The sequence below is a fragment of the Acanthochromis polyacanthus genome, chromosome 20 (genome assembly GCF_021347895.1).
Source record: "Acanthochromis polyacanthus isolate Apoly-LR-REF ecotype Palm Island chromosome 20, KAUST_Apoly_ChrSc, whole genome shotgun sequence".
Lineage (NCBI taxonomy): Eukaryota > Metazoa > Chordata > Actinopteri > Pomacentridae > Acanthochromis > Acanthochromis polyacanthus.
The window spans coordinates 9,010,533-9,034,239 of record NC_067132.1 but is presented as its reverse complement, the minus strand read 5'-3'; the positions used below and the strand labels follow the sequence as shown (position 1 = coordinate 9,034,239).

Here is a 23,707-nt window from a genome sequence, read left to right as displayed (position 1 = left end):
AGACAGTCCAGACAGCCACTACAAGAGCTGTAGCTCAGCAGTAGCACACATGTGCTTAATACTTAAGCGCCTGCATAAGTATGAGAATGCATCCTTCAAGCAGGCTAGAAACCAGTATAACAACTGCAGATCTGTGGTCTTGACACCTGTCGCTGAGCACATTAACAAGGTACTATAAACCAGACATAAGTACATTTACGCTGTTGACTGATAGTGAACTACCTTCACAGTGCTGATGCTTGTGAGTGACAGAGCTGGAAAGAGCAGAAGCTTTTGTAACTTATTACCTGTGCTGTACAGTTTTTATGTAACCCTCAACAGTCACCTACTTGAATATTATTGTACAAATATCTTTTGTATTTCTGCACATTCTCTACCAAATTTTACGTTGTTTGGAGTCCCAAAAAGCCTCAGTAGTTTCTTGCCTTTTCTGTCATCTTAAGGGTCGCAAATTCATGTCTTGAATAAACTGCGTACATTCAGTGTTCCCTCAGCAACTAACATAATTAACTAGTGCTAATTGCTAATTGATAGTTCGGGAACTTTTGCAGCTCAGACGGTTACTCTGATTGACCGTAGTCTACTAAAGTAGTTCAGCAGCAGTTGTGGCAACTAGTCCTGGAAGTAGTCATTATGTCATATTCAGATATGACTAGGGTTTTGATTTGTTTTAATTTGTCTCAAACAACAGTGTTGTTTTGGACCATTGAACATACTGTGCTGTCGCTTCAGTGAGAAAGTTGACCATCAAAAAAAGCCCTGAAGTTTCTACCGGCCCTCGCTGTTAGCCTGTCATTCAGGGTGTGTATGAGAACACGCTACATGCATGGGGTTGTATGTCCCCCGTGATTTTTCTCTAGCTGATGCTATAAGCACAGTTGTACCATGTTACCCATGTTAGCAGCATTACCTGTTGCTGTTATGACTTCTATAGCTGTATGGATGCCAAGATGTAGTGCTTCAAAAACTGCACATCCTTGTGCAGTGCAGTGTATCATTCAGTCTGTGACATTTCAGCCACCTCGATAACGTTACATTTTATATTTTACCTGTGATAGAATGGATAGCTTTATAGCTACTGTTACAACTCATCAGACATTTTCTCTTATTGTGAAAACAGAAATAGATACTGATGTCACGTACATGTATTTTCTTTAGACTAAAAATAAGGGATGCAGACTAAGTCCGATGTGACGAAAACCCACTTGGCATTCCTTATCCTTGCTCACTCGCTCACTTGTTCCAGTCTTGCTGTTCAATTTTCACAGTTTTTTTTCCATTTCTCAAAGCTTCTTCTATTGAAGAATAGTATAAAAACTAGAGGACTTACGTAATGTGGAAACTATGTTGACATTTCTAGTCATTTGTGCCTTCATCTCTATCATTTAGGGTATTTCTTTCTTTATGTCTCGTGGAAAATTCATATTGGAAACTAATATCAATGTCTTAGGAGCAATGAAGCACCAAAAGATTAAAGACATCAGCATGTGTCTCATTAGTATTATTTATCACACAGAGGCTCTTCTAGCAAAGAGGGTACGGTTAGTGGGAACACTTTAAGGATCAGACTCTCGGTCATGGTCTCAGAGGGCAGCCTGATTCATTGCTTTTGTCTGCGGCGAGAGGGTCCTCCGGATGGCGGTGGGAAGTGGTGGTGGGGGTGGACAGAGACACAGACGGACACTGTTTGGTATTCTCCTTCAGTTCTGTCGGGCGGCTTGTACGTCTCAGAGCTCTGACATGTTTCCCACTCTGCGTTGTTTGAAGGGTATGTGGAGTCAAAGGGGCCACTGGTTTGGCTCTGCTCATGATAGAGGGAGTGAAGTGAGCAATTGTGTGGGCGAAATGAGGGTGGGAGAGAGAGAGTGAGGGAGAGATGAAGAAAATAAGGAAGAGAAAGAGGGAGGATGGGAGTATAGGATGCCAGAGACATGGCACAGACAACAGTAGACAGAGTGAACACATCTAGGAATGTTTTAATGAAATATTCCCTAGACACAGAAACTTTCACACTCTATAAAGTTAAGATACTTAAGCCACACAGAGCTGTTTATATTCACTTAGTTGCCTTCTCCAAGTAATCTAATAAATATTCCATTTACAATAAAATGCTTATCAGCCAGATATTCTGTAATGTGTAAATGGAGGAGGAAAGATTAGAAGAGACTGAAGGACGAACTCAGCAGAGGCAAGGAAAGTCAGTGAGATCCTTTCCTTTGGGCTTGAGGCTGCCCCTTTTCCCTCTGAGCTGTGCACCGCCCTTTCCTGTTTTTCCTTCTTTTCCATTCCTCCTTTTCATAGAGTTGAGAAGAACAGGCATTCTGAGTGAGGGAAGGACCGGGCCTTATGCTACAAAGAGCACTGTGACTCTGAGCTGCCACCAGTTCTTTACTGCTGCACTGCAGGCTTTAGTGTGTCTAGCCGCTTCTCTCCCTGACTCTGCTGGTCGTTATTCATGGCACTGCTTGCTGAAGTAAGTACTTCTAAGAACTTGCAAATGCAGCTCAAGTCAAAGGAAAGTAAATCCAGTCTTTCACTGCTCAGGTCTGTTTTGCTCAATAAAACAGGGTGTTCGACACCACAGATTTTCACACAGAAACCTCCAAACCACGTTTGGGTGGACACCTTGGGAGCCCAAGTTAAATTCACTTGTGTTTAATAATATTATGACTTAGAGCGTTGCACAGATGCACTTTCATATGGTCTGTACTTACCTGCAGGTAGCTAATTTGAGCTTTCAGCTGTCTGCAGATTTCAGACTGATGTCAAAAAACGCAAACAGCAGGAGCAGATAAATTGGTGGGGAGAATCGTTGCATGGACTCATGAATTAATTTTAGATTTTTTTTCCCGCCATGGTTAAACAGTGAAATAATAACAACAAAGTGGGGATGGTGGTTGTGTGACCGAGCATGTTACAAATCCAGTATCCCTGCATCATGGGTGTCACAGCTCGCATTTCTCCAAAGTGCAGTAACAGTATTACAGGTTACTATCCTGGTCAGGCAGCACTGAGTCTCTCAGGAATGCCTGAGAAGCTCAGCCCGCTTTAGTCACGCATCACAATGTCTGCCATGCATCACCTTGTCCTGCCAACTGATAGACCTTTGGAAAACCCATAAAAACACTGAGCTTTGGTCACAGTTGAGGTGTGTGACAAGTGAATAGACACAGAGAGTAAAATGTGCATGTATGTGTTTAAAGGAGGAGCAACAAGAAGCTAGATCAACTGTTTTGTAATAGAATAACCAGGGTTGGTTTGTCTTGCTGTACTCAGGAAACTGTCAGGCAATTATTTCCCCTCCTATATGACCGACGAGGTGGGCCGCCTAGCTGGTATAGGCCACCGCCTCATTACAGTTTTGCCGACATTGCCGCCTCACTGGTCCGCGCCACAAAAACAAAAAAAAAAGTAATGCTAAATATTAGAAAGCATTGACACATAAGTCCGGTATATTTGCCGCTGAAATCAACAAGCCAGAATGGCAGCCTTTTCTCGCTGTGGCTGAAGACAGCAAGGCACTTCCCCATTGGTCGGTAACACTCAGTTCTCGTATGACATCCCGCGAGATCATGTTTCAAATGTCGGTCGTTCCGATTGGCGAATGTTCCTAGCGTCAACATGAAAATTTTATTTAATTTAGTTTTTGGAAATGGCTACAAATACAACAAAATGTGCTCCAAATTGTGCCAGAATGCCCCATTTTGCATCTTGATTTTCAAAATTTCGGCCCTTGCCTACACCCCACCACCTCACAGCCATCTCAACCCAGGGGAAACACTGCTATTCTTATGTTTTCTATCTACAAATCCATTAGAGCGTTGTGGTTTTTATGCAAACATCTCGGTAATGGTTCCCCTCCCTCCCTCCCTTCCGCACATTACCAGTTTAGATTCATATCTGTGTTGCATCAAAAACATCCAAGCTGTTTGTAAAAGTGTACTTATTGGAGAATGCACTTCTCAAGCCTTATAACTCAAAGAGACTATTATTTACAGTGATGTTACTCAGTGATGCAAGGCTATGTGTTATGCGTATTATTTTACTTGTTCTGAAATGATGTGTGTGGTCACAGAGCATTGTGGTTCCTGGAACTCAGTGCTCCCATAGAGGAGTGCAGTGTAAGGCCGTTGTCAGGGAGTTCTGGAAATATTGTTATTCCCAGCTAAGCATGTATGTCCACAACAAAACATGCATCAAACTTCCTTGTAAGTCAGAGCAAGTTGTCAAGAGTGCATTGTGGAGCCAGGAAGTTCAATTGTCGGATATCTGCACAGTTGTTGTTCCTGCAGATGCAATTATGAGATCACATCTGCAAAATACAGTAAACAATATCTGATAGAAAAAATCATTAGGTCCCACATCATAAACGATGACAAATTGAAGATATATTTATTGAGTGTGTGAACTGTGTCTGAACAATTTGGGGAAAATATGTAGTTATGATTTTTCAGACAGCTATGTCGATTACAATTTGCAAAACCATCGACGAGACAGAAGTGCAGCTATTTCAATTTGCTAATTTTATTATTTCAAATCGCAATTTCAATTTGAGACTGAATAATTGTTCAGGACTAGTGAGAAGGTTCCTGTGTGACCTTGGAAATAACACAAAAGTTAAATCAAGCTGTACTATCTAGGTTTTTCGAGAGCTGTAAACCATATATCACACCCAGTATCCATGTTGTTTGTGTTCTTTTAAAAAAAAAAAGTTTTCTACTTTTTATATTTTTCTTAACTTTATCATAGTGACCATATTAACCAAAACCACCTTCCCATGTTGACAAGTTTTATTTACGACTTCTGAACTCTGATCCTTCGAGGGGCACTTAAAGGCAGCATAACATCCTGCTCTTAGTCCTTTCTCAGGCTACTCTCTGACTTGAGCTCTATATTTTATTTTCGTTTTTACGAAGCATTCCTCTGTGCAGCTGCTAAGCTTCATGGGATTGAAGACAACATGGTTATTTTTCTAACTTGACACCTCACTGGAATTTTATTGCTGTAGTTTGCATTTGAATGATCCCCTGGAACTGCAAGCCAGAGCTGAAGACGGAACCTCAGCAAGAATGAAAAGAAAATATCTGAGTGTGTGGTTTTGTTAGAAGAGGAATGTGAACTTAAATTCCTTCAGTTTAAGCTTGGTTTCCACTGAAATCAGTTGTTTGTTGTGCGTATCGACTGTACTTAAACTTTAAAAATAATGTAACAATCGTTAACAATATTCAAAACTGTTTCATCTCTATTTTAACATGCAGTTCTTTAATTTTCAGGTCTGCACGTAAAAATGTTGTGATTTCTTCATTCTTTTAAAAGTCTAGTTTCAGTAAGGCAGTGGTGATGGGGTGAGAGTGGCAGAACCGGGTTAGATATGGTTTTTATCTTGCATGGAAACACACACTACCCATGTACAGCTAGATCTAATCTGGGGGGCCGCAGACAGGCCGTCTGCCCCTCTGTGTCTATATAAACGGACTCACACAGGCTCTCAGGAATGCATCAGTCAACAGCATGCACACTGAACGTCAGAGCTTCCTTTAGCACAGTACAAGGGAATGCAGTCTTTTAATGTAGCCTCTATGAATAGCCAGCAACAGTCAGTGTGCTGCAGGTTTTGTCACTTTATCGCTGTCTGCCTGACTCTAATTTGAACCTCATGCTTCAATATTCAGTGTGGCAGACGTTAGCTTCTGTGGGGATTCTCTTAGAAATGACTCCCCATGAGTTTGTGATTTATGGTCAGGAGGGATATCAGTTAAACATTCCACATGTTAATTAGATTCAGCACATACTGACCCCTTGCTGGCCGGTGCACCTTAATAAAATATCAGGACATTGATGTGGTGTCTCTCTGTAGAAGCCTTCCCAGCTGTAGCTTACTAGAACTGCCAATAAAAGGTGGTGAGAATCCCAAAAGCATGTCAGTGCTAACTAAATCTTCTGAGGCAGCAGCGGAAATTTGGAATTTACAGTGACAGGCAGGCTTCACTGAAAGTCTTTTGTTCAGAGCATAAATGTAACCTCAGCTCTGTGCTCATGACCATTTATTCTTAATATCTCTGTAACCTCAAACTCAGGCAAGTTCTCAGACATTTTTAGCCATGCTAGCAATGTGACTTAAGAGGTGATCATTGATTGACTACACCTCTGCAATGAGATGGATTTCAGTGGCATTTTGGGCAAACATTCATGATTCCCTGGCAGTGTATCTCAATAACTTCCATAACCTCCTGCTTGCTCCCATAGCACCACCATGAACATGAGAGCGTTTGGTTTCTATCAAGCAGCATTAAGTTTTTTTAACCCTCTGAAACAGATTTTTTTTTATATTGCAGTCTTGATCAGAGAAAGAAATTGAGAAACATGCCAGAATTATTCTATATTCAACCTCTCGAATGTTCTTGAAATAATCGTGTGACTTTCAGTTTAAACCTAAGTTTAAACTTGAGATGTTACATCAAAATCACTTTACCTTAAACTAGACATGTTCTAGTTTAAATGATAGCAAAAAAAAAAAAAAACATTTACAGAAACTGGATCGTGTGATAAAATATTATGCATTCCTCAGCACAACAGTGAAGCCATTACTGACAAAATGGAGGGACTTTTTTTTCTGAACTGGACTGAATTGCTGGCTGTGCTTGCAGAGTAGATTGAAAACAAGGACGGAAACAAGTTCAAAATGTTAACCGTGAAATACCTACAGCATGTGGAGTCACTGCTTTATTTCCAGTATTGGTAAAACCTGTGGGCACTTGAAGAACTTCTTTAATTTCAGGTATTTTTCAATTTTGTAAAACGAATTATTTTGCTTTTTTACATGTCATGACATTATAACTGTGAGAATAAAGAATTAGCCCACCATGAGCGAAAATGTGACCAGAACAAAAATTGCTCACAGGCAACTTAAAGGGGAACTTCGGTTTTTTTCAACCTGGGGTCTGTTTTCATATGTAATTTCATACATGTCAGTGATGGAGAAATGAATTTTCGACATAGCTCCAGTATTTAGCCAGGCAGGCAGCTTAGCAGCTCGGCTAGCAAAAAGTATGGGGCAATCCCCCCCGTGTCAAAGTCCATCCTAACGTGCTTTTTGCCCCACACTGACCGGCTCAGATAGTCTCAATGAGTGTCCCACAACATACTAGAGATGAGAAGTGAACGAAAACCTCCACATTACCTGGCGATCGCTCTTTGTTGTGGTCTGTATCCAAAGCTCAGGACGCTAGAAAGCAAATCTCATTCCGAAATTGCGCGAGCTCTCGCGACATTTTTACATGACTATGACCACTTTGGTCCAACCTTAAATATTTATGCAATTACTGGATATATGCCATAAAATTTGGTGGAGATTCATGATCCCAACAGGATGAATTGTAATAACTTTGCTGATCTCTTAATTTTCCATCCAACGCCATCATCAGGTGAAAATTTCACTGCGTCCAATGAATGTCCGGTGCACGTGAAAATGGTACCACCCATTTGTGTTTAGCGCCAGTCAGCAAATGTAGCCATGCTGATCTGTTGTGTGAATATAAAATGCATAAAACGTCAACATGTTAGCATCTTCTTTGTGAGCATGCTGCCAGGCTGTAGCTTTCCATGACTGCATCCTCACAGAGCCCCTACCACGGTTGTAGACTCTTCACAAATCAGGCTTTTAGTGCAGAGAGATGCTTTCCAGCTTTCCTTTATCATTAGTAAGTCATGAGCATCACATAAAGAGTCGGCCAAGATGCATTGATATGGCCGATCAAAGGGCCTGCAGCCAGACAAAGGATCAATATACACGACAGAAGAGGGGTGGACTCCAGGGAACAGATGCTATTTACAGTAAAAAGGATTGTCAGAGAAAAGAGACTTGCAGTCCAAGCTAGGGGCAGATTCATGTGAGGCTATGTGTGTGTGTGTGTGTGTGTGTGTGTGTGTGTGTGTGTGTGTGTGTGTGTGTGTGTGTGTGTGTGTGTGTGTGTGTGTGTGTGTGTGTGTACATGTTTGTGTGTGAAAGTGGTCTATATTGAATTAGCAGCCTGTTACCCTGCGACTGACTGAGAATAGCCAAGCCCCCGTCGCTGGATAATTTATTACCTCCAATTATAACCAGGGCATTTACAGATTTAATCTGCCATCTCTCAATGACTCCTTCTCACTCCTCTGGACCCTTTTGTCCTGAGAAATTATAAATTACAGCATTCAATCTACCAAACACACCAGCTATTATTTCCAATAAAGACTGAATCACAAATTGCACATTGCTTTTCAAAACCACCGTGGTGCTATTTATTTGGAGACCATGATACCCAAAATATCTTTTCTTGTGTGTGTTTTCAGATGGACCTGAAGCTGATCTTGATGTCGATATTGTTAGGAGTGTTTTGTTACTGCAATGCTCAGAAAGGTACGATTTCTCTGTTTCATCTCATATTGTTGAACACGACTGACTTACACACTGTATTGCTCTAACAAGCGTCTTTTGCTACATGATGTCATTTCATTGATGTCAGCTTGCATAGTAAACATGCTGTTTATATTGATGAGTCCCTCCTTGGAAAGAGAGGATGGCTTCTTTCAGTTAATGATGTCACTAATCAGAGCAACCGGAGTACGACCTCAGCATCACAGAGCAGAGAAGATAATGGAAAAGATGGAATATTCTGTGTGCAACGACCATTGAGCCACGCAGTGTTCTCGATGAACTGATGTGTAAACACAGAGGGCTTAACTGGGATGCTTACTTTGCAGGGGCTGTGCTGTACCACTGCTCGCTCTGACTCTTTTCTCTTTGTTTTCCATCTAGAGGGGAACGAGTGCACCGATGCCAATGCGAGATACTGTGGGAAATGCATCCAGGCTGGAGCCAAATGCGGCTGGTGTAAAGACCCAGTATGTGAACTGAAGTTGTCAGCTCTATTCGCTGCTGAGTGGCGCACTTTGATGCCATTATTATTTGTATATCCAACAGCTTTCACACTGAGTAACTTTCTGATAAATAGATTTTGTCCTTGTGCTGCTGCTTGTAGAACTTCCTGAAACAGGGCGAGACGGTGTCAAGCCGTTGTGATGAGGTTCAGTCTCTGGAAAAAAGGGGCTGTGTCGAGGCAATGATTGAGAATCCAAAAGGAGACAAAAAAGTCGAGCAGGACAAGGCCGTGACAAATCGCAAAAAGGGAGCAGAGAAACTGAAGCCAGAGGAAATCACTCAGATACAACCCCAGAAACTAAGTCTTACCCTTCGATCTGGTGAGAATGCTTTTTATTAATGCTGCTTTGTTTTGATTAAAACATTTCAACTGTGACACTTACTGTTATTTTTATTGTGGTACCTTTATGTAGGTCAGCCACAGTCTTTTGATTTGAAGTTCAAACGAGCAGAGGATTATCCCATCGACCTGTACTACCTGATGGATCTGTCCTACTCCATGAAGGATGATCTGGAGAACGTCAAAAATCTGGGAACCAGTCTGATGCTGGAGATGTCAAAGATCACCTCTGACTTCAGGATAGGTGAGAGATAAGTGATCTTGCATAGTCAGACAGGATGGTGTGGCTGCACTTCATTATCGCTTGAATAAATGCTGTGGTTTGTTTTTATTTTTATACATTAATCACAGTTGTGTTGTGTGCAGCTCAGCTAAGAATGTACCCTTAAAATAGAGTTGTTTTGGTGGATCTTTAGCATGCAAGGAATATTGTCATTTAAGTGGCTAACTTCCAACAAACTAGCAGCTTTACTACATGGTCTTTATCCTCTGTAAAATTAGAATTTTTGGAGTATTAGTTTTCTACCTGGATGCTGATGTTGTTCTTCAATGTTGTGATTTTGTAAACAGTAACACATAGATAGCAGAAGTCCTGGAGAATGCGCCGAGAGCTGCACAGCCAGTGGTAGACTTACACCGTCAGTCTGTATCCAGTGAGTCAGAGCACTTGAATGCCACATTTTGGAGGCATTCAAGTGGTGCTTCCATGCCTTAGGGAGAAACTTTGGCATGTGGATAGGAGGAGGAACTGCCAAATGTTCAGCCTGCCCTACCAACTGGGATATTGGCTCAGAATGGCCTTAACAAAACTTTTTTTTTAATTACAGCAACTGTAAAAGGCACATATTTTTACCCCCAAACTTTTAAAGAACAGTAAAAACCATAGTCTTGGAGCTATTTTGTGATTATTTCTAGTCTAGTATGTTAGGTTTTCAAAATGTGGGGAGAATTGACATGTAGAGACATGCATAAAGATACAGCGTGAGGTGAAGCATGTAAGCGAAAACAGACTTCAGAGTGTTTAAAGCAACACCATGGCAATCTTGTACTTCCTCCAAAGCCACCGAAATTATTGCATGAGTTGTTCCAAAACGTAGAATGTGATTAACTTTTAAATAGACGTAAGACAAACAATAATAATACTAGTGATAAAAAACACATTAATGTTAAATTTTTTTGATCTATTTTTGACATTTGTGCGTCCCATCAGCATTGTTTATCAAGGTGTGTGAGGTGAGGGAAGGGCGGTTCCCTCGAGAAGTTTGTATTTCCAGGTGTTCTGCTGTGAGTGTTTAGTGCCACCCAAGTTTGAATGACCTTGTTCCGACCTGCACAAACAAACCAAAGGACTGAACAGTTAAAAGTTCATTGTCCTCCTTTGAATTAATTAGATTTCAACTTACCCGCAGACTGAAGTGGCCAGTTTCAGGCATTTTGCTACCAAGCTTGCTTGTTGACTTTCCCTGTCCAACTTTCTTCCAAAGGATTTGGTTCCTTTGTGGAGAAGACCGTCATGCCGTACATCAGCACCACTCCGGCTAAGCTGCTGAACCCCTGCACAGGCGACCAGAACTGCACCAGTCCCTTCAGCTACAAGAACGTACTAAAACTGACCAGCGATGGAAAGAAGTTCAACACCCTTGTGGGCCAGCAGCACATCTCTGGAAACCTGGACTCTCCCGAGGGGGGCTTTGATGCCATCATGCAAGTGGCTGTGTGTGGGGTAAGTAAAAAGAAAGAAAACTTTACCGTTCAGTGATCCTGTGAGATTGTCACGCTCAGGTTCACAATTTAAGGCAATTTTCCCACCATTACGGCACTTGCTTGGAGGGATAGAGTGCTAATAAAAGTGTTTATGTGGTGATGTGTGAAAAGGAATTTTATGAGTCCTCGCTGTTTATGAGGAGATTTTAGGATACCATGTTAATCAGAAGTTCATGTGTGACTTTCTAAGCTGCTCAGGTACCCGCTTCTTTAGTAGAGTGCTGATATAAAGCTGATAGCAAACTATTCTTTACCAACAAGTTATTTATTCCCTTATCATCATTTATCAGGACCACATCGGCTGGAGGAACGTGACTCGTCTGCTGGTGTTCTCCACTGATGCTGGCTTTCACTTTGCTGGAGATGGCAAACTGGGCGGCATTGTACTGCCTAATGATGGAAAATGTCACTTGGAGAACAATGTTTACACAATGAGCCATTATTATGTAAGTTGTTAAATCCTGCTCTGACTGTTTTTAAAGTTGCTTGTGTTGACTGTGTTTAGGTTATTTTTTAATTTGAATTTGTCTTCTTTTTAAGGATTATCCCTCCATTGCCCACCTGGTTCAAAAGCTGAGTGACAACAATATTCAGACCATCTTTGCAGTCACAGAGGAGTTCCAGCCTGTTTACCAAGTTAGTTCTCCTTTCTTTAATTCTCTGTTGGACTCTTCTTTTCTCTCTCTGATGCTCTTTTAATTCATTTTTCATCTTACTCTGAGACCGTCCTCTTCCTCATTCTTTCTTTGTGCATACGTGTGTTTGGAAGATGTCCAGTGCACCCAGCTGGGTTCAGGCATCTGCTGCAAGTTAAAGATAGCTTCCCCTTGAAGTTCTGATTATTTCCTTCAGCTACTAATCTGTTGCTTTTCAGACCAGTTTCACCCAGCTCTTTCTTAGTCCGACCAACTTTGGTCATATTTGTGTTTTTGCATTGCAGCTGAACCAACAGTGTGGAAACGTTCATAGAAAAGTATTCTTGATCTTGTGTTGCTTCCAGAGAGCTTAAGTCTGGCAGAGTTTGGAGAAATCTTTGTTCTGAACTTTTCTTCTCTTCACAGGAGCTGAAAAATCTGATACCAAAGTCTGCAGTGGGCACTCTGTCTGCCAACTCAAGCAATGTAATCAACCTTATTATAGATGCTTACAATGTAAGTACAATGTTGAGATTAATACTCTTTGATTCCGTTATCATTAACTATACAAACCACATTAAAGCGTTCAATATTCTGACTGATGAAATGTCCAAGGCTTTTTCCAAACACATATTCTGAGTTAATAGTCAGCTAAGCCTTTGTGTATTGTGCACTGTCAAAACAAAGCTACCAGATGACATTCCAATGCAGGAAATAGCAACATTCATATTCTTGTCTCTTGGTTTTTGGCAGTCTCTCTCATCTGAGGTTATTCTGGAGAACAGCAAGCTTCCAGAAGGAGTGACCATAGCGTACACATCCCGCTGTAAGAACGGAGTGGTTAGTGAGGGTGAAAATGGACGGAAGTGCTCCAATATCTCCATTGGAGATGAGGTGAGGGTTATAGAGTAGCTTTGGTTGTTGTTGTACTTTGCCATTTGATGATTGAGTCAGCCAGTTGCCAAAGCACACATCACTGTAGACAAAGCAGTATCACATTAAATGCATCTACTATACGTTTACATGAGTATTTGTTGTGGACGATGAACATCTCAATAATGGACAACAGGAGTCATAGTATCCTTGGCATCATCAGCACAGACATGTTTTTATTTTAGATCATTTTTAGTTTATGAACTAATGCTTAAAGAGTTTGTTTTTGTGTTTAATTCCTGAATTTTATCTTTTTTCATTAATAATTTTACGAACAAGTTTTAAAAAGCTGAAATTATGCTGTCCAGATCCCTTGTTTTTAACTACATTTGTCTTTCCTTATAATTGTGACTTTAACTACAGACAGTATTTGTGCAGTGTGTAATTCAGTAGAAAACTCATTGCCACTGTGCCATAATAGATTTTATATGGGCATTTTTTAAGCAATTTGCAGAGCAGTAAAATTACACTGAAGGTAAATTTGTGACTGACTGATGTTCAGTACGATACCAAACTTTGACCCAAAACTAGCTAAGATGATGCATGGAATTCCGTTTCGTAAAAAGCGCAGAACCCTCATTCTGCTAATTGTTAGTAAGTTAGTATGCACGGTGTAAAATTCCTGCCACACCGATATGTCAATCTAGACATTGCCAAATAGCCTGTAAAAACTATGTCAGTGCAAGACTTAACAAGCAGGACTTATCATCCACAGGAGATCAGCATGAATCTCTGTGCACCTCTGTTCTGAAGAATATGTAGGCGTTGATGATGACAGAATGGTGTATTTTCCCATCCAAAGTCATCAGTCTCCTATTCATATCAGGCTTAAATGAATACATTCAATCAGTGGGCAGAGTGGCCGTCTTGTAACTGGAAGGTTGCCGGTTCGATCCTCGGCCCGTCGTGCTCATGTCGAGGTGTCCCTGAGCAAGACACCGAACCCCTAATTGCTCCTGATGGGTCGTGGTTAGCACCTTGCATGGCAGCTTCCGCCATCAGTGTGTGAATGTGTGTGTGAATGGGTAAATATGACATATCATCATGTAAAGCGCTTTGGATAAAAGCGCTATATAAATACAACCATTTACCATTTAAATCCTGACCAAAGGTTGTCCCATCTATTCAACCACCACAAACCTGCAGCTACAGAACAAACTGCAGATCCTCACTGTTAACAAAAGCCGCTACTTGTCCTGATCTGCCTGTAAGCTCTCAGTGATTGTGTTTTCTCTGCCAGGGGTGTGTGATGGCATCATGTGGAAACTCATTTCTTCATTTCGCTTCACAAATATCACTTTGGAGATTTTCACGGATATACAACAAACTCTGCATTTTCCTCTCTGAGTCAGCTTTCTTTTTCATTTCTTCATTCCCAGGTCACATTCAGCATTAGTGTGACATCTAAGGGCTGTCCAAAACAAGGCAAGCCTGAGACCATTAAGATAAAGCCTCTGGGATTCACAGAGGAAGTGGAGATTACCCTCAACTTCATCTGTGAGTGCGAATGCCACAAAGACGCTGTCAAGAATAGTCCCCGCTGCCACAATGGTAATGGGACATACGAGTGTGGAGCCTGCAAGTAAGTCCATTTCTTCAGACTAACTTTTTTACTGCTAACAGCAGTGCGGCCAGATGAAAAAGGACTTGCTGAATGTCTGCTTGTCTATAGACACCTCAATTTACCAATGTTCGCTAAATGCCCCGCATTGCAGACTGTGGCAGTTGCTGCTTGGTAGCTGTGGCGCTCAGATAGCTGTGTGACCAAAAGTGACTTTGAAAAGAGTAAATCTAGGGTATTCTAAAGTCAAATTTGTCTAATACATGACCAATACATAACACTTTTAGTTTACAACATAATTCCGTATGTATTCTTTTGCAATTTCGTATAAAATAATGAAATAAAAACCATTGAATGAGAAGGTGCATCCCAGCTTTTGACTGGTAGTGTAGGTCCGCTCCGCATTTCACGAGAAGACTCTCAAGAAAAAAAATTGGTTGCTGTCTGGAGCCCTGAACATGCATCTGATGTCAAATAATGTCTTTAAAGTGTCATAATTAGTGGATTTCTTTTTAGTTTTAGGAAATACTTCAATGTCACAAACCTTTCCCTCTGTGTCAGGTGTAATGACGGCCGTGTGGGCAGACAGTGTGAATGCAGCAGCAACGACGTGGCTACAGAGGACATGGACCGGACCTGCCGTAAGGACAACGGCACTGACATCTGCAGTAACAACGGAGAATGTGTGTGCGGCACATGTGAGTGCAAGAAGAGAGAAAACCCTGAGGAGAGGTATAGCGGCCAGTATTGTGAATGTGACAACTTCAACTGTGACCGCTCTGGAAACAAACTCTGTGGAGGTGAGTGAGAATATCTGTCTCTTAGTTCAGCTTTTCAACTCTTAGGCTTCACTCAGTGTCAGACAAATTGCTTCATACAAGACGTTCAGTTGACATAAAATGAAAGCTCATTACGGTCTAAATTCTCTGTCTGTCTCTTTTTTTCTTTCTTTCTGTTTTCTTTTTTAGGGCATGGACGCTGTGAATGCAGAGTGTGTGTCTGTGACCCTATGTGGACTGGGAGTGCCTGCGACTGTTCCCTGGACAACAGCACATGTATGGCCAGCAACAAGCAGATGTGTAATGGCAGAGGAAAGTGTGAATGTGGCACTTGCAAGTGTGATGATCCCAAATTTCAAGGTCCTACATGTGAAACCTGCCCTACCTGTCCAGGAGTCTGTGCAGAACACAAGTAAGTCTAAAACTGGGAACTTGCATCAGCACGTTCTGCTTCTGGTACATTTTCACATGATTTCAGGTTTTGTAAGTCTTTTTTTATCAGAATGTTCACATTCTGGGTTGCTGTAATTGTAATTGTAAGCAAGATTTTAGTTTGCCAGCAAGAAAGAAATTACAAATGGGGCAGAAAATCCAAAGGGTCAAACTTCGGCTGAAGTAAATCCTAAACTTTAACAGGCTGAATTAGCCTGTTCAGGTATTTATCTTTCGAAGGTACAGTGCAAAAGTCCTTCTTTGTCTTTCCCTGAATGGTGCTTGTTTCCTGAGCCACACCAGAGGAATATTTCCTGATAGCATACAATTTCAGATATAAACCTGTGAATATCAGGTCATTCACTTGATTTTAAATCGAATTGAATTTATTTATTTAGCACATTTTAAAGCAACCAAAGTAGACCCAAATGCTGCACGTCTACACCAGATTACCACAAAAAATAAATACAAAAAGCATGATAGGACAGGGAAGAAAAAATAATGTAAGATCAGATTTCTAAAATAGACGTAAAATACTAAAATAATACCATTAAGAGACAATCCTAGAAAGACTTCTGAAATGCATCCAGGTGCCAACATGTGTGGCTTTATATGTATGCAAAAGAACCTTAAAATCTATCCATCTGTATATCCATTTTCTTCCACTTATCCAGATCAAGTGGCAGTGGCAGCAAGCAAACCAGAAAGTCATTTCAGACATCCATCAGTTTCAAACAAAGGAGGTCAAAATAAAGTGATAAAAGTCCAGACAGAGGCAGATCTCAGGACTACCCACAGTATTTGAAAGAATGGGTTCACATCAAATAACAAATATGCGTTTTCATTTTTGCATTAAAAAATATAGTTGTATACAAAGTTTGGGTTATATTGGTCCATATTTATGTGTGTGTGACATTTTTAGCTCAGAATCTGAAACATGTTATGAAATTGACTGTAAGTTACAATCTTGTCATACATTTAATTCAATTAATCGTTTATTTCATTCACCAAAAACAAATACAACATAAATACATATGCAACAAAAAAATATTTGAATGAAAGGGTAGCAGAAGGAAGTTCAAACCTTATAAAATCTGCCCCTTAACTTTTAAAATCTGCCGCCTAACTTCCTATATCACTATGTCCTGTATGTAGCCTAGCCACGCTAGACAACCCACGGCAACGAATTTAATTCTCTGCCAGGGTGGGTCTAGTTACCCTCCATAAGGCTCGAGGTTGGATTCTCCTAAAACTGGCCGGACGAATCACCATGAAGTGTAGAGTCAGAAGGTGGGCGTAACTAAGTGACGACAGAGGCGTGACGATTCTGACAGAAACAACCGGCGCACAATAAACAGTTATCTTTCGACTCGGCTTTGGCCACAGCCCTTAAAGATTTGAAGCTAAAATTCAACTTGAAAGATAAACAAAGGACGGCACTGAAGTGTTTCATTGAGAAGAAAGACGTATTTGGACTTATGCCGACGGGATATGGCAAATCCTTAATATACCAGTTGGCTCCGCTGGTTGGGAAGCTAATGGGACTTAGCCACAATCCGCCGGTGCTCTCGGAACTACGTCAGCCTATTCGTTGCGCTGATTGGTTGTATACCTACCCAATTGCTGCAGAGGGATTTGATAGACAACCTTTTAGCCCGCCTCCCTCCCTGTCGAGCGGTCCTAGACCCTTGTGCCGTCAGAAACATGGGTCTAGCGCGGCTAGGCTATCCTGTATGCAGTGTAAGTAAATGTCCATATATTAGCTTTGGCATTAAAGAGCTCCAGAACTTTAGAAAATATGTTTCTAGGACTCCAGAAAAGATGGGTTATTATTCTTTCGTATGAAAATATTCCAGTAATAGCTGTCTCTACATCCATAGAGACACTGTGAACAGGAACGACTAATAGTTAATTTAGCAAGTTTTTAATGCTTCTTATTTTAAAAAGTAAACAAACTTACAGCAAAAAAAAAAAAAAAAGGGGGACAAAGTTGTAGCCCCCATCGACTAACTTACTCTGTAATTATCTACAGTGACAGCCTTTCAAAGGCCCAGGTGGAAAGTGATTAAAAAAAAAGACATGTTCATTACATGTAGAACACAGTTTCATTCACCTTTAGTGTCATTAAGTAGAATGTTTAGAGGCGCGTAACCAAAAAATCTGGGCAGACAAAGCTATAATTCCCTGCTTTGTTACACCCAACAAGACATGACTGAGAATTTGCTTTCTGGTCACAGCAAGTCTCTCTGTTTGTCACTAACAACAGCACTCTGTTCCCCCTAGAGAGTGCGTTCAGTGCCGGGCGTTTGGCACTGGTGAGAAGAAGGACAAATGCAAGGAGGAATGCGACGACTTCACCTTGATCAAAGTGAGGGACAGGGACAAGCTGCCCCAGCCCAATGACGCATCGTACCCTGTGATGCACTGCAAGGAGAGGGACGCCAATGACTGCTGGTTCTATTACACTTTCGCTGTCAACAACGACACGAAAAAGGAGGTCCATGTGGTCGAAAAACTGGGTAAGCAGAAATCAGGGCCAGCATGAACCAGAGTGTGGAATATTTCTGTTAGAGATCAAGTTAATTATAGGGGCTGTGGTGGTTGGGTTTCAAAAATAGGCCTTTTGTTTATTCACATACAGCTGTGTGATGGTATGTTTTCCTATAGTCTTGTTATTTTTGCACCGTTATTTCAAGCTGCCTAAACACTGCTGCGCCCTGCTGCGTTTCAGACTGCCCCAGCGGTCCTGACATCGTCCCCATCGTGGCGGGCGTCGTCGCCGGCATCGTCCTGATTGGCTTAGCCCTGCTGCTCATCTGGAAGCTGCTGATGATCATCCATGACAGAAGAGAGTTCGCCAAGTTTGAGAAGGAGAAGATGAACGCCAAATGGGATACGGTGAGTGCCTGGGAGTGTAACCAGCTCTGTGAAAGATGAGGAGAATAAATGTTTTTGATGTTTAAAGGAGGTTTAGTTGAGCAATTTAAATGTGGAAAACAGGTGTTGTTTGGCTGCTCTGCAAAGCCAGAAACTGCCAAAGAATTAAATTGCAAAGGTCATCTGTTGTTTTAGCAGCAGACGAGATTTGCAGGCCTGTTGATATCATTATAAGGTGTCTCGCTCACATTCTCCACAGTCTCACAGCTGCAAAGAGAGATTGAATTTGTTGCTTTTGAGCAGCACTCAAAATACAACGGAAAATGTTGGAGACTTCGTGGACTTTTTTGGGAAAGCTATGCACTCTGAGCATAGCTGGGCTTTTTCCGGGGAGTGGCCAGAGCTTCTCTCCTCCCTGTTTCCTCCTGTATAGCATCATCAGCCAACATCAATATGACAGAATGCTGGGGTTCAGCATTAGCTCATGAACAGTAATATCCCTCCCTCTAGTGGTAAGAGTTTGTCATACCTACAGTGAGGGCAGATTTGATTGTGCATATGTCCTTCATCAGCAGTGAGCCCACACTCTATGGTGGGGTCTTTCTTATTACCACGGGCAGGACAGCCTCGGGCTCCAAATCCCTTTAATTTTGAGAAATGATTGACTGTTGATGCAACTCTGATACCTACACAGTTTCCTGACTAGATAAACGCCCCTTCTCCTCTTTTAAGTTTGAAACCACCGCTTTCTGATCTACAGCCTGAGCAGAGCATTGGTTTTAAGATAAATCACAGTTTTGGGATCATACAATCTGGGAAAGCTGACCCATGTCAAATTAAAGGCAGCGATGTGGCGATGCAGGGCAGAAATACATGTTAAGCCTAGTTTAAAATGTCTGCAGCAGCATGACACAGTCATATTGAACTTCTTTTGCTAAGAGGCCACTTTTGAAAAATTATAGTTGGTTAATAACTAAGTGTGATATTTAGGAGAAAAAAAACACTACAAAGCCCATAATTCATCTTTCTTTGAAATGATCCATCCATTATCTATACACCGCTTAATCCTCATTAGGGTCATGGGGGGCTGGAGTTTATCCCAGCTGACTTAGATAGATAGATACTTTATTAATCTCCAAAGAGAAATTCACTTAAGGTGAAGGCAGGAGACACCCTGAGCAGGTCACCAGTCTGTCACACAGAGACAAACAATCACACTCACATTCACACCTGTGGAAAACTAAGAATTATCAATTCACCTCAGCATGTTTTTGGACTATGGTAGAAAGCCAGACTGGAGATCTGGAGGAAACTCACACAGGGAGAACATGCAAACTCCATGCAGAAAGATTCCAGTCCAGGATGCAAACTGGGGATCTTCTAGCTGCAAGGCGATGGTGCTAACTCACTGAGCCTCTTAATTATTGTCCCCCGCCGTGCGAACGCGCGAAGAGGGGGACCTAGTACTCGCCTCCGTCTGTCCGTACATACATCCCGCATCCTTGTCTGTGCGATATCTCATGAAGGAATTGTCGGAGCTTCTTCAAACTTGATGTCAGCATGTATTAGGATGATCCCCTGACACCAGTCAATTTGGGTGACCTTTGCATAATTTTCAAGTTCACACTGAGCGTTTGTTGACTTTGACTTTCAAATCCTTGTCTGCGGCAGGGGACATAGACACGTTAGTGGCAAACACTTGTTTATTTTTATTTTAAGTTAGTCATCGCCTCCAAGAGACATTATTGGTCATTTAATATATAAATACATAAAAATCCCAGTGTGAATCAGTTTATATTTATTGCGAATCAGAAAATAATCATCACTCATCCCCATCCTGATTCAGCCTGTGGGCCGTAAGTTGAGCACCACATGTGTAGGACCCCCGTGAATAGATCAGAGTAGGACAAAGGGCTCATTAGACAAAAAGCTGGATCCTTTGTTTGCAGTGAGTGTATTAGCATTTCTTGGTGTACACCTATGGGGATCAGTCAGATTTACTTCATCACATCTTTTGCTATTTTTTTTGTTAAGCATCTGTACGTCTGTTGAATTTATTTAATGCTTTTCTTTCACAATACAGATTTTCCTAGGCTACAGCAAAGCAACATCAGATTGAATGTAGCTACTGAAAGTGTGGACAGCAGAATACTTCTGCCTTGCTTAATGATTTTCTTGTTTTTTGACTTGTAAATACCTGGATTTGAGAACTGGGTTTTTAAATCTTAATGGGAGAGGTGACAGCAGAGAAACAATAAGAGAGAGATGGCACATAACAAAGGTTAATAACAAAAACACCCCAGAGATAACGACGATTGCAAGTGGTGAGTTGAGTCAAGGTGCTCTGGTAGGTAGGAGAGGGGGATCACAGCATGTCTGCACCCAAAGGTTCCAGTTTTGATCTTCAGTTTCTCACATTGCCTTCCTGTCATCACTCTCGCTGGACTTAAATCATGCTTTATCTCTTTATTCCGCCGTTTTGCTCTTTTTTCTGTGCTGTTACTTTTGTTTCTCAGTTGAACTCTTGTCCTCATTCTCCACCTGTAGCAAGAAAACCCCATATACAAGAGTCCAATCAATCAGTTCCAGAACCCAAACTATGGACGTAAAGCAACTGTCCTTTAAGTTTGTATTTCTTTTCCTTTCCACTTGATTTTCCTGCATGGGCTGTTTATGTGTGTCCTGACTTCACTCAGTTCCTACTTTTGCCTTTATTTCACCTGTCCTGTTAAAACTGTTGAGCAAACGTAAGTAAACAAACCTCATAGCAACCGGAAAAGTGCTTATATAGTTTGACTGCATGAGCGTGCTGTGACAAGCAATACAGCTGAAAATCACAAAACCTACGTAGAACTGCAGGATATTAAGTGTTCCCTTGTAGGTATTTCTTCTGTGTAAATATGAGGTTTTATTTTTACCTCCTAAAGTTTGGTTTGATGGCACAAAAGCATGGCTGTGTGCAAAGTGTGATCCAAATAAATGAATACAGTAAGCGAGGATGTTCTCCTGATGGTAACAGTGTTTTTTGTGCGTGACTTGGTGAATATGTCCAAATAAAGTAACAAAAATGTTTAGTAGGTTTTGACTGACTTTTAGAATAATGACTATATCGTCCTTTTTCACTTTTCAGGGTGAAAATCCGATCTACAAAAGTGCTGTCACAACTGTGATCAATCCCAAATATGAGGGCAAATGATGACTTCACGGTTTTCTTTGAACTCCTCTATCAAGTACCTGACAGCTGCAGTATTTAGGGTTTGGGGCCTGGCAGGAGCATTTGGTGAAATTTGTGCATTTTTTTTTATGTCGCTTTACCATTATAATGTATCATTTGGCCACTGCATCTGTATTTTTACTAACACTTTTGATTTATATGCATTTGTTGTATTTTATATGTACAGTATACAGTATGTGTATATACTTTTAAGTGGCTTATTTGCAGAAGTTGATGAAATGATGGTGTTTTTCCTGCCGCTGGACTGGTATGGGCAGAAGATTTAGCTTTTTTTAACAACACATTGTGGACTCTATGGTTATCCAACACATGTACAAGAACTCTTCAGCTTCTGTCACGCTCACTCAGACACTTTTGTCTCTGTTCTCCTCGTCTCTCCTTTGTGCACTGACCTTTTTGTGAGCTTCTGTGTGTTCCAGACAGGACCTGGGTTTAAGATGTAAATTCTCAGCCATAGCAGCACATTATGTCCGTGTGTGTGTATATATAGAAAACAACTGCAACAGGAAGTTTTGAATATTCTTGAGCATTCAGCTTAGATTGGACAGTTATGTTAAAACACAGTAGATCATGCAGTGGTTGTAAATGTAGTTTTGAACTGCATCTTAGAAACATCCAGTGTTTAAGATTGTATTTGACTCTTATTGAGTATTGTTGCCTATCTTGACGAAGCAGATATACAAGATGAACATAAATACCAACTATCATTATTTGTATTGTTGACATATTGTCATAAAAGGGATTGTATACCACTTGTTAAAATTATTAAATCGTGGCAATCATGAACAGTCAAATTTGTATAGTCATGGTACAATATACAGCTAAGTAATGAAATATTGTTCTGTTTGCTAACTGCAGTAACTTTATTGCTCATTCTCAGGTCCTTTGCTGTGTTCTTGTCAAGTACACCAAAAATATGTTTTCTGTCAGCTTGTTCAGTGAACTCCTCTGTGAGTCAGTGGTGTTAGTTTTAATGTTTTGTTGACCGTAAGACTGAAACAAGAGTATTTGCTGAGATGTCACATGAATCACCTCTGAAATGTTTTCACACCCAAATGCCTCTGAAGCACCACACTCAAGCCTTTACAGTATTGTTTTCCAAGTGCCTTTTATTTCAATACCATGATCTCTCCCAATGCTGTTTCTGAGTTATTTATTAAAGTACAAAAACTGTGTCTTTGTCTGGTTTTGTCTGGTTCATATATTATTTTGAGATAAACCCACTGTACTGCAAAACTATTTGTACCCATTTTTCTGACTATTTTTAAATTAGGTCACCATTATTTATATAGCACAAAACTGATTCAATAAAATGTTAAGGTTTAGAATTTATAATATCATTCAATATGCAAATTATTAAATACACAAATGTTCAGGTATGGATTCCAAAGGAGTAGTGGCAAGAACAAACTGACTGGCTTCATAAAGAGGTTCATTTAACTAAAGAAAATTTTAGAACACTTGATCACTGATTTGTTCAGTGCTATAAATCAGAATGTCATCCTCATAATTGTTTTACAACAAACTCTTGTTTTCCACAATCCGAGCCAATGAGATGCATTTAGATTTCTGAAGGGAGCCAAAAATAAGCACTGAGGAACTCTGCATGTCATGTTTGTACACATTTATGCGGACGGGTAACAAAACAAGACTGGAACCCATGACCTCTACAGTGTTGTGGAGACAATGCTGCTGCATTGTTTCACTCCACTTCTACCTTTACAAGGAAAGGCCACTGTAAATCAGTTCAAAGTTATTCTGAGTGATCACTTTCATCTCATGATGGAAGTTGCTGTCATGATGGGAGTGGTCTCTCCAAGGATAACAGTTCACCCATCCATGCAGCAGGAGTCAGTGAAATGGTTCATGAGCAGGGAAATTATGTGACTCATTTGAACTTCAGTCGCCAGATCTCAGTCCGCTAGTGGAAGATTTTGGACTGACTTGTGAGACACAGTTAACTGTTAGCAAACTTTTCATCTTCAGTATGGCTATATTTGTTTTTTGGAATGCATTTCGATTTTCAGGGCCACTGGAAAACAACTTTTGAAACTCATTTCAGATACTTTGTACCTGATACGGAGTAACTGACAGCTTGTCACATTTCTTGAATTTTGGAACAATGGGGCATGATTTAATTGATGAAAGTTTTGGTGCTAAAGATACATTAGGGTTTGTTAGCCTGTAATTAATTAAATTCTGTATCATTTACATAATGCCAAGTCACAACA

At 40.8% G+C, this 23,707-nt stretch overlaps 1 protein-coding gene across 2 annotated transcripts in view; it reads left to right on the top strand.

Moving 5' to 3' along the window:
- itgb1a (integrin, beta 1a) overlaps positions 1-22,651 on the top strand; it is a 32,511-nt gene extending 9,860 nt beyond the window's left edge. The window contains exons 2-16 of one of the 2 annotated variants that reach the window (XM_051940409.1): positions 8,332-8,398; positions 8,798-8,883; positions 9,021-9,240; positions 9,334-9,504; positions 10,745-10,983; positions 11,315-11,470; positions 11,565-11,660; positions 12,086-12,175; positions 12,413-12,553; positions 13,972-14,174; positions 14,715-14,953; positions 15,122-15,344; positions 17,648-17,883; positions 18,096-18,262; positions 21,372-22,651. In XM_051940409.1, the coding sequence (XP_051796369.1) occupies positions 8,332-8,398; positions 8,798-8,883; positions 9,021-9,240; positions 9,334-9,504; positions 10,745-10,983; positions 11,315-11,470; positions 11,565-11,660; positions 12,086-12,175; positions 12,413-12,553; positions 13,972-14,174; positions 14,715-14,953; positions 15,122-15,344; positions 17,648-17,883; positions 18,096-18,262; positions 21,372-21,437 (2,400 nt within the window). In that variant the 3' untranslated portion in view covers positions 21,438-22,651. Of the gene's footprint in view, positions 1-8,331; positions 8,399-8,797; positions 8,884-9,020; positions 9,241-9,333; positions 9,505-10,744; positions 10,984-11,314; positions 11,471-11,564; positions 11,661-12,085; positions 12,176-12,412; positions 12,554-13,971; positions 14,175-14,714; positions 14,954-15,121; positions 15,345-17,647; positions 17,884-18,095; positions 18,263-20,788; positions 21,293-21,371 lie in introns of those variants that run through there. The other variant, XM_051940410.1, reaches the window with a different exon arrangement.
- Positions 22,652-23,707: the final 1,056 nt, after the last annotated feature.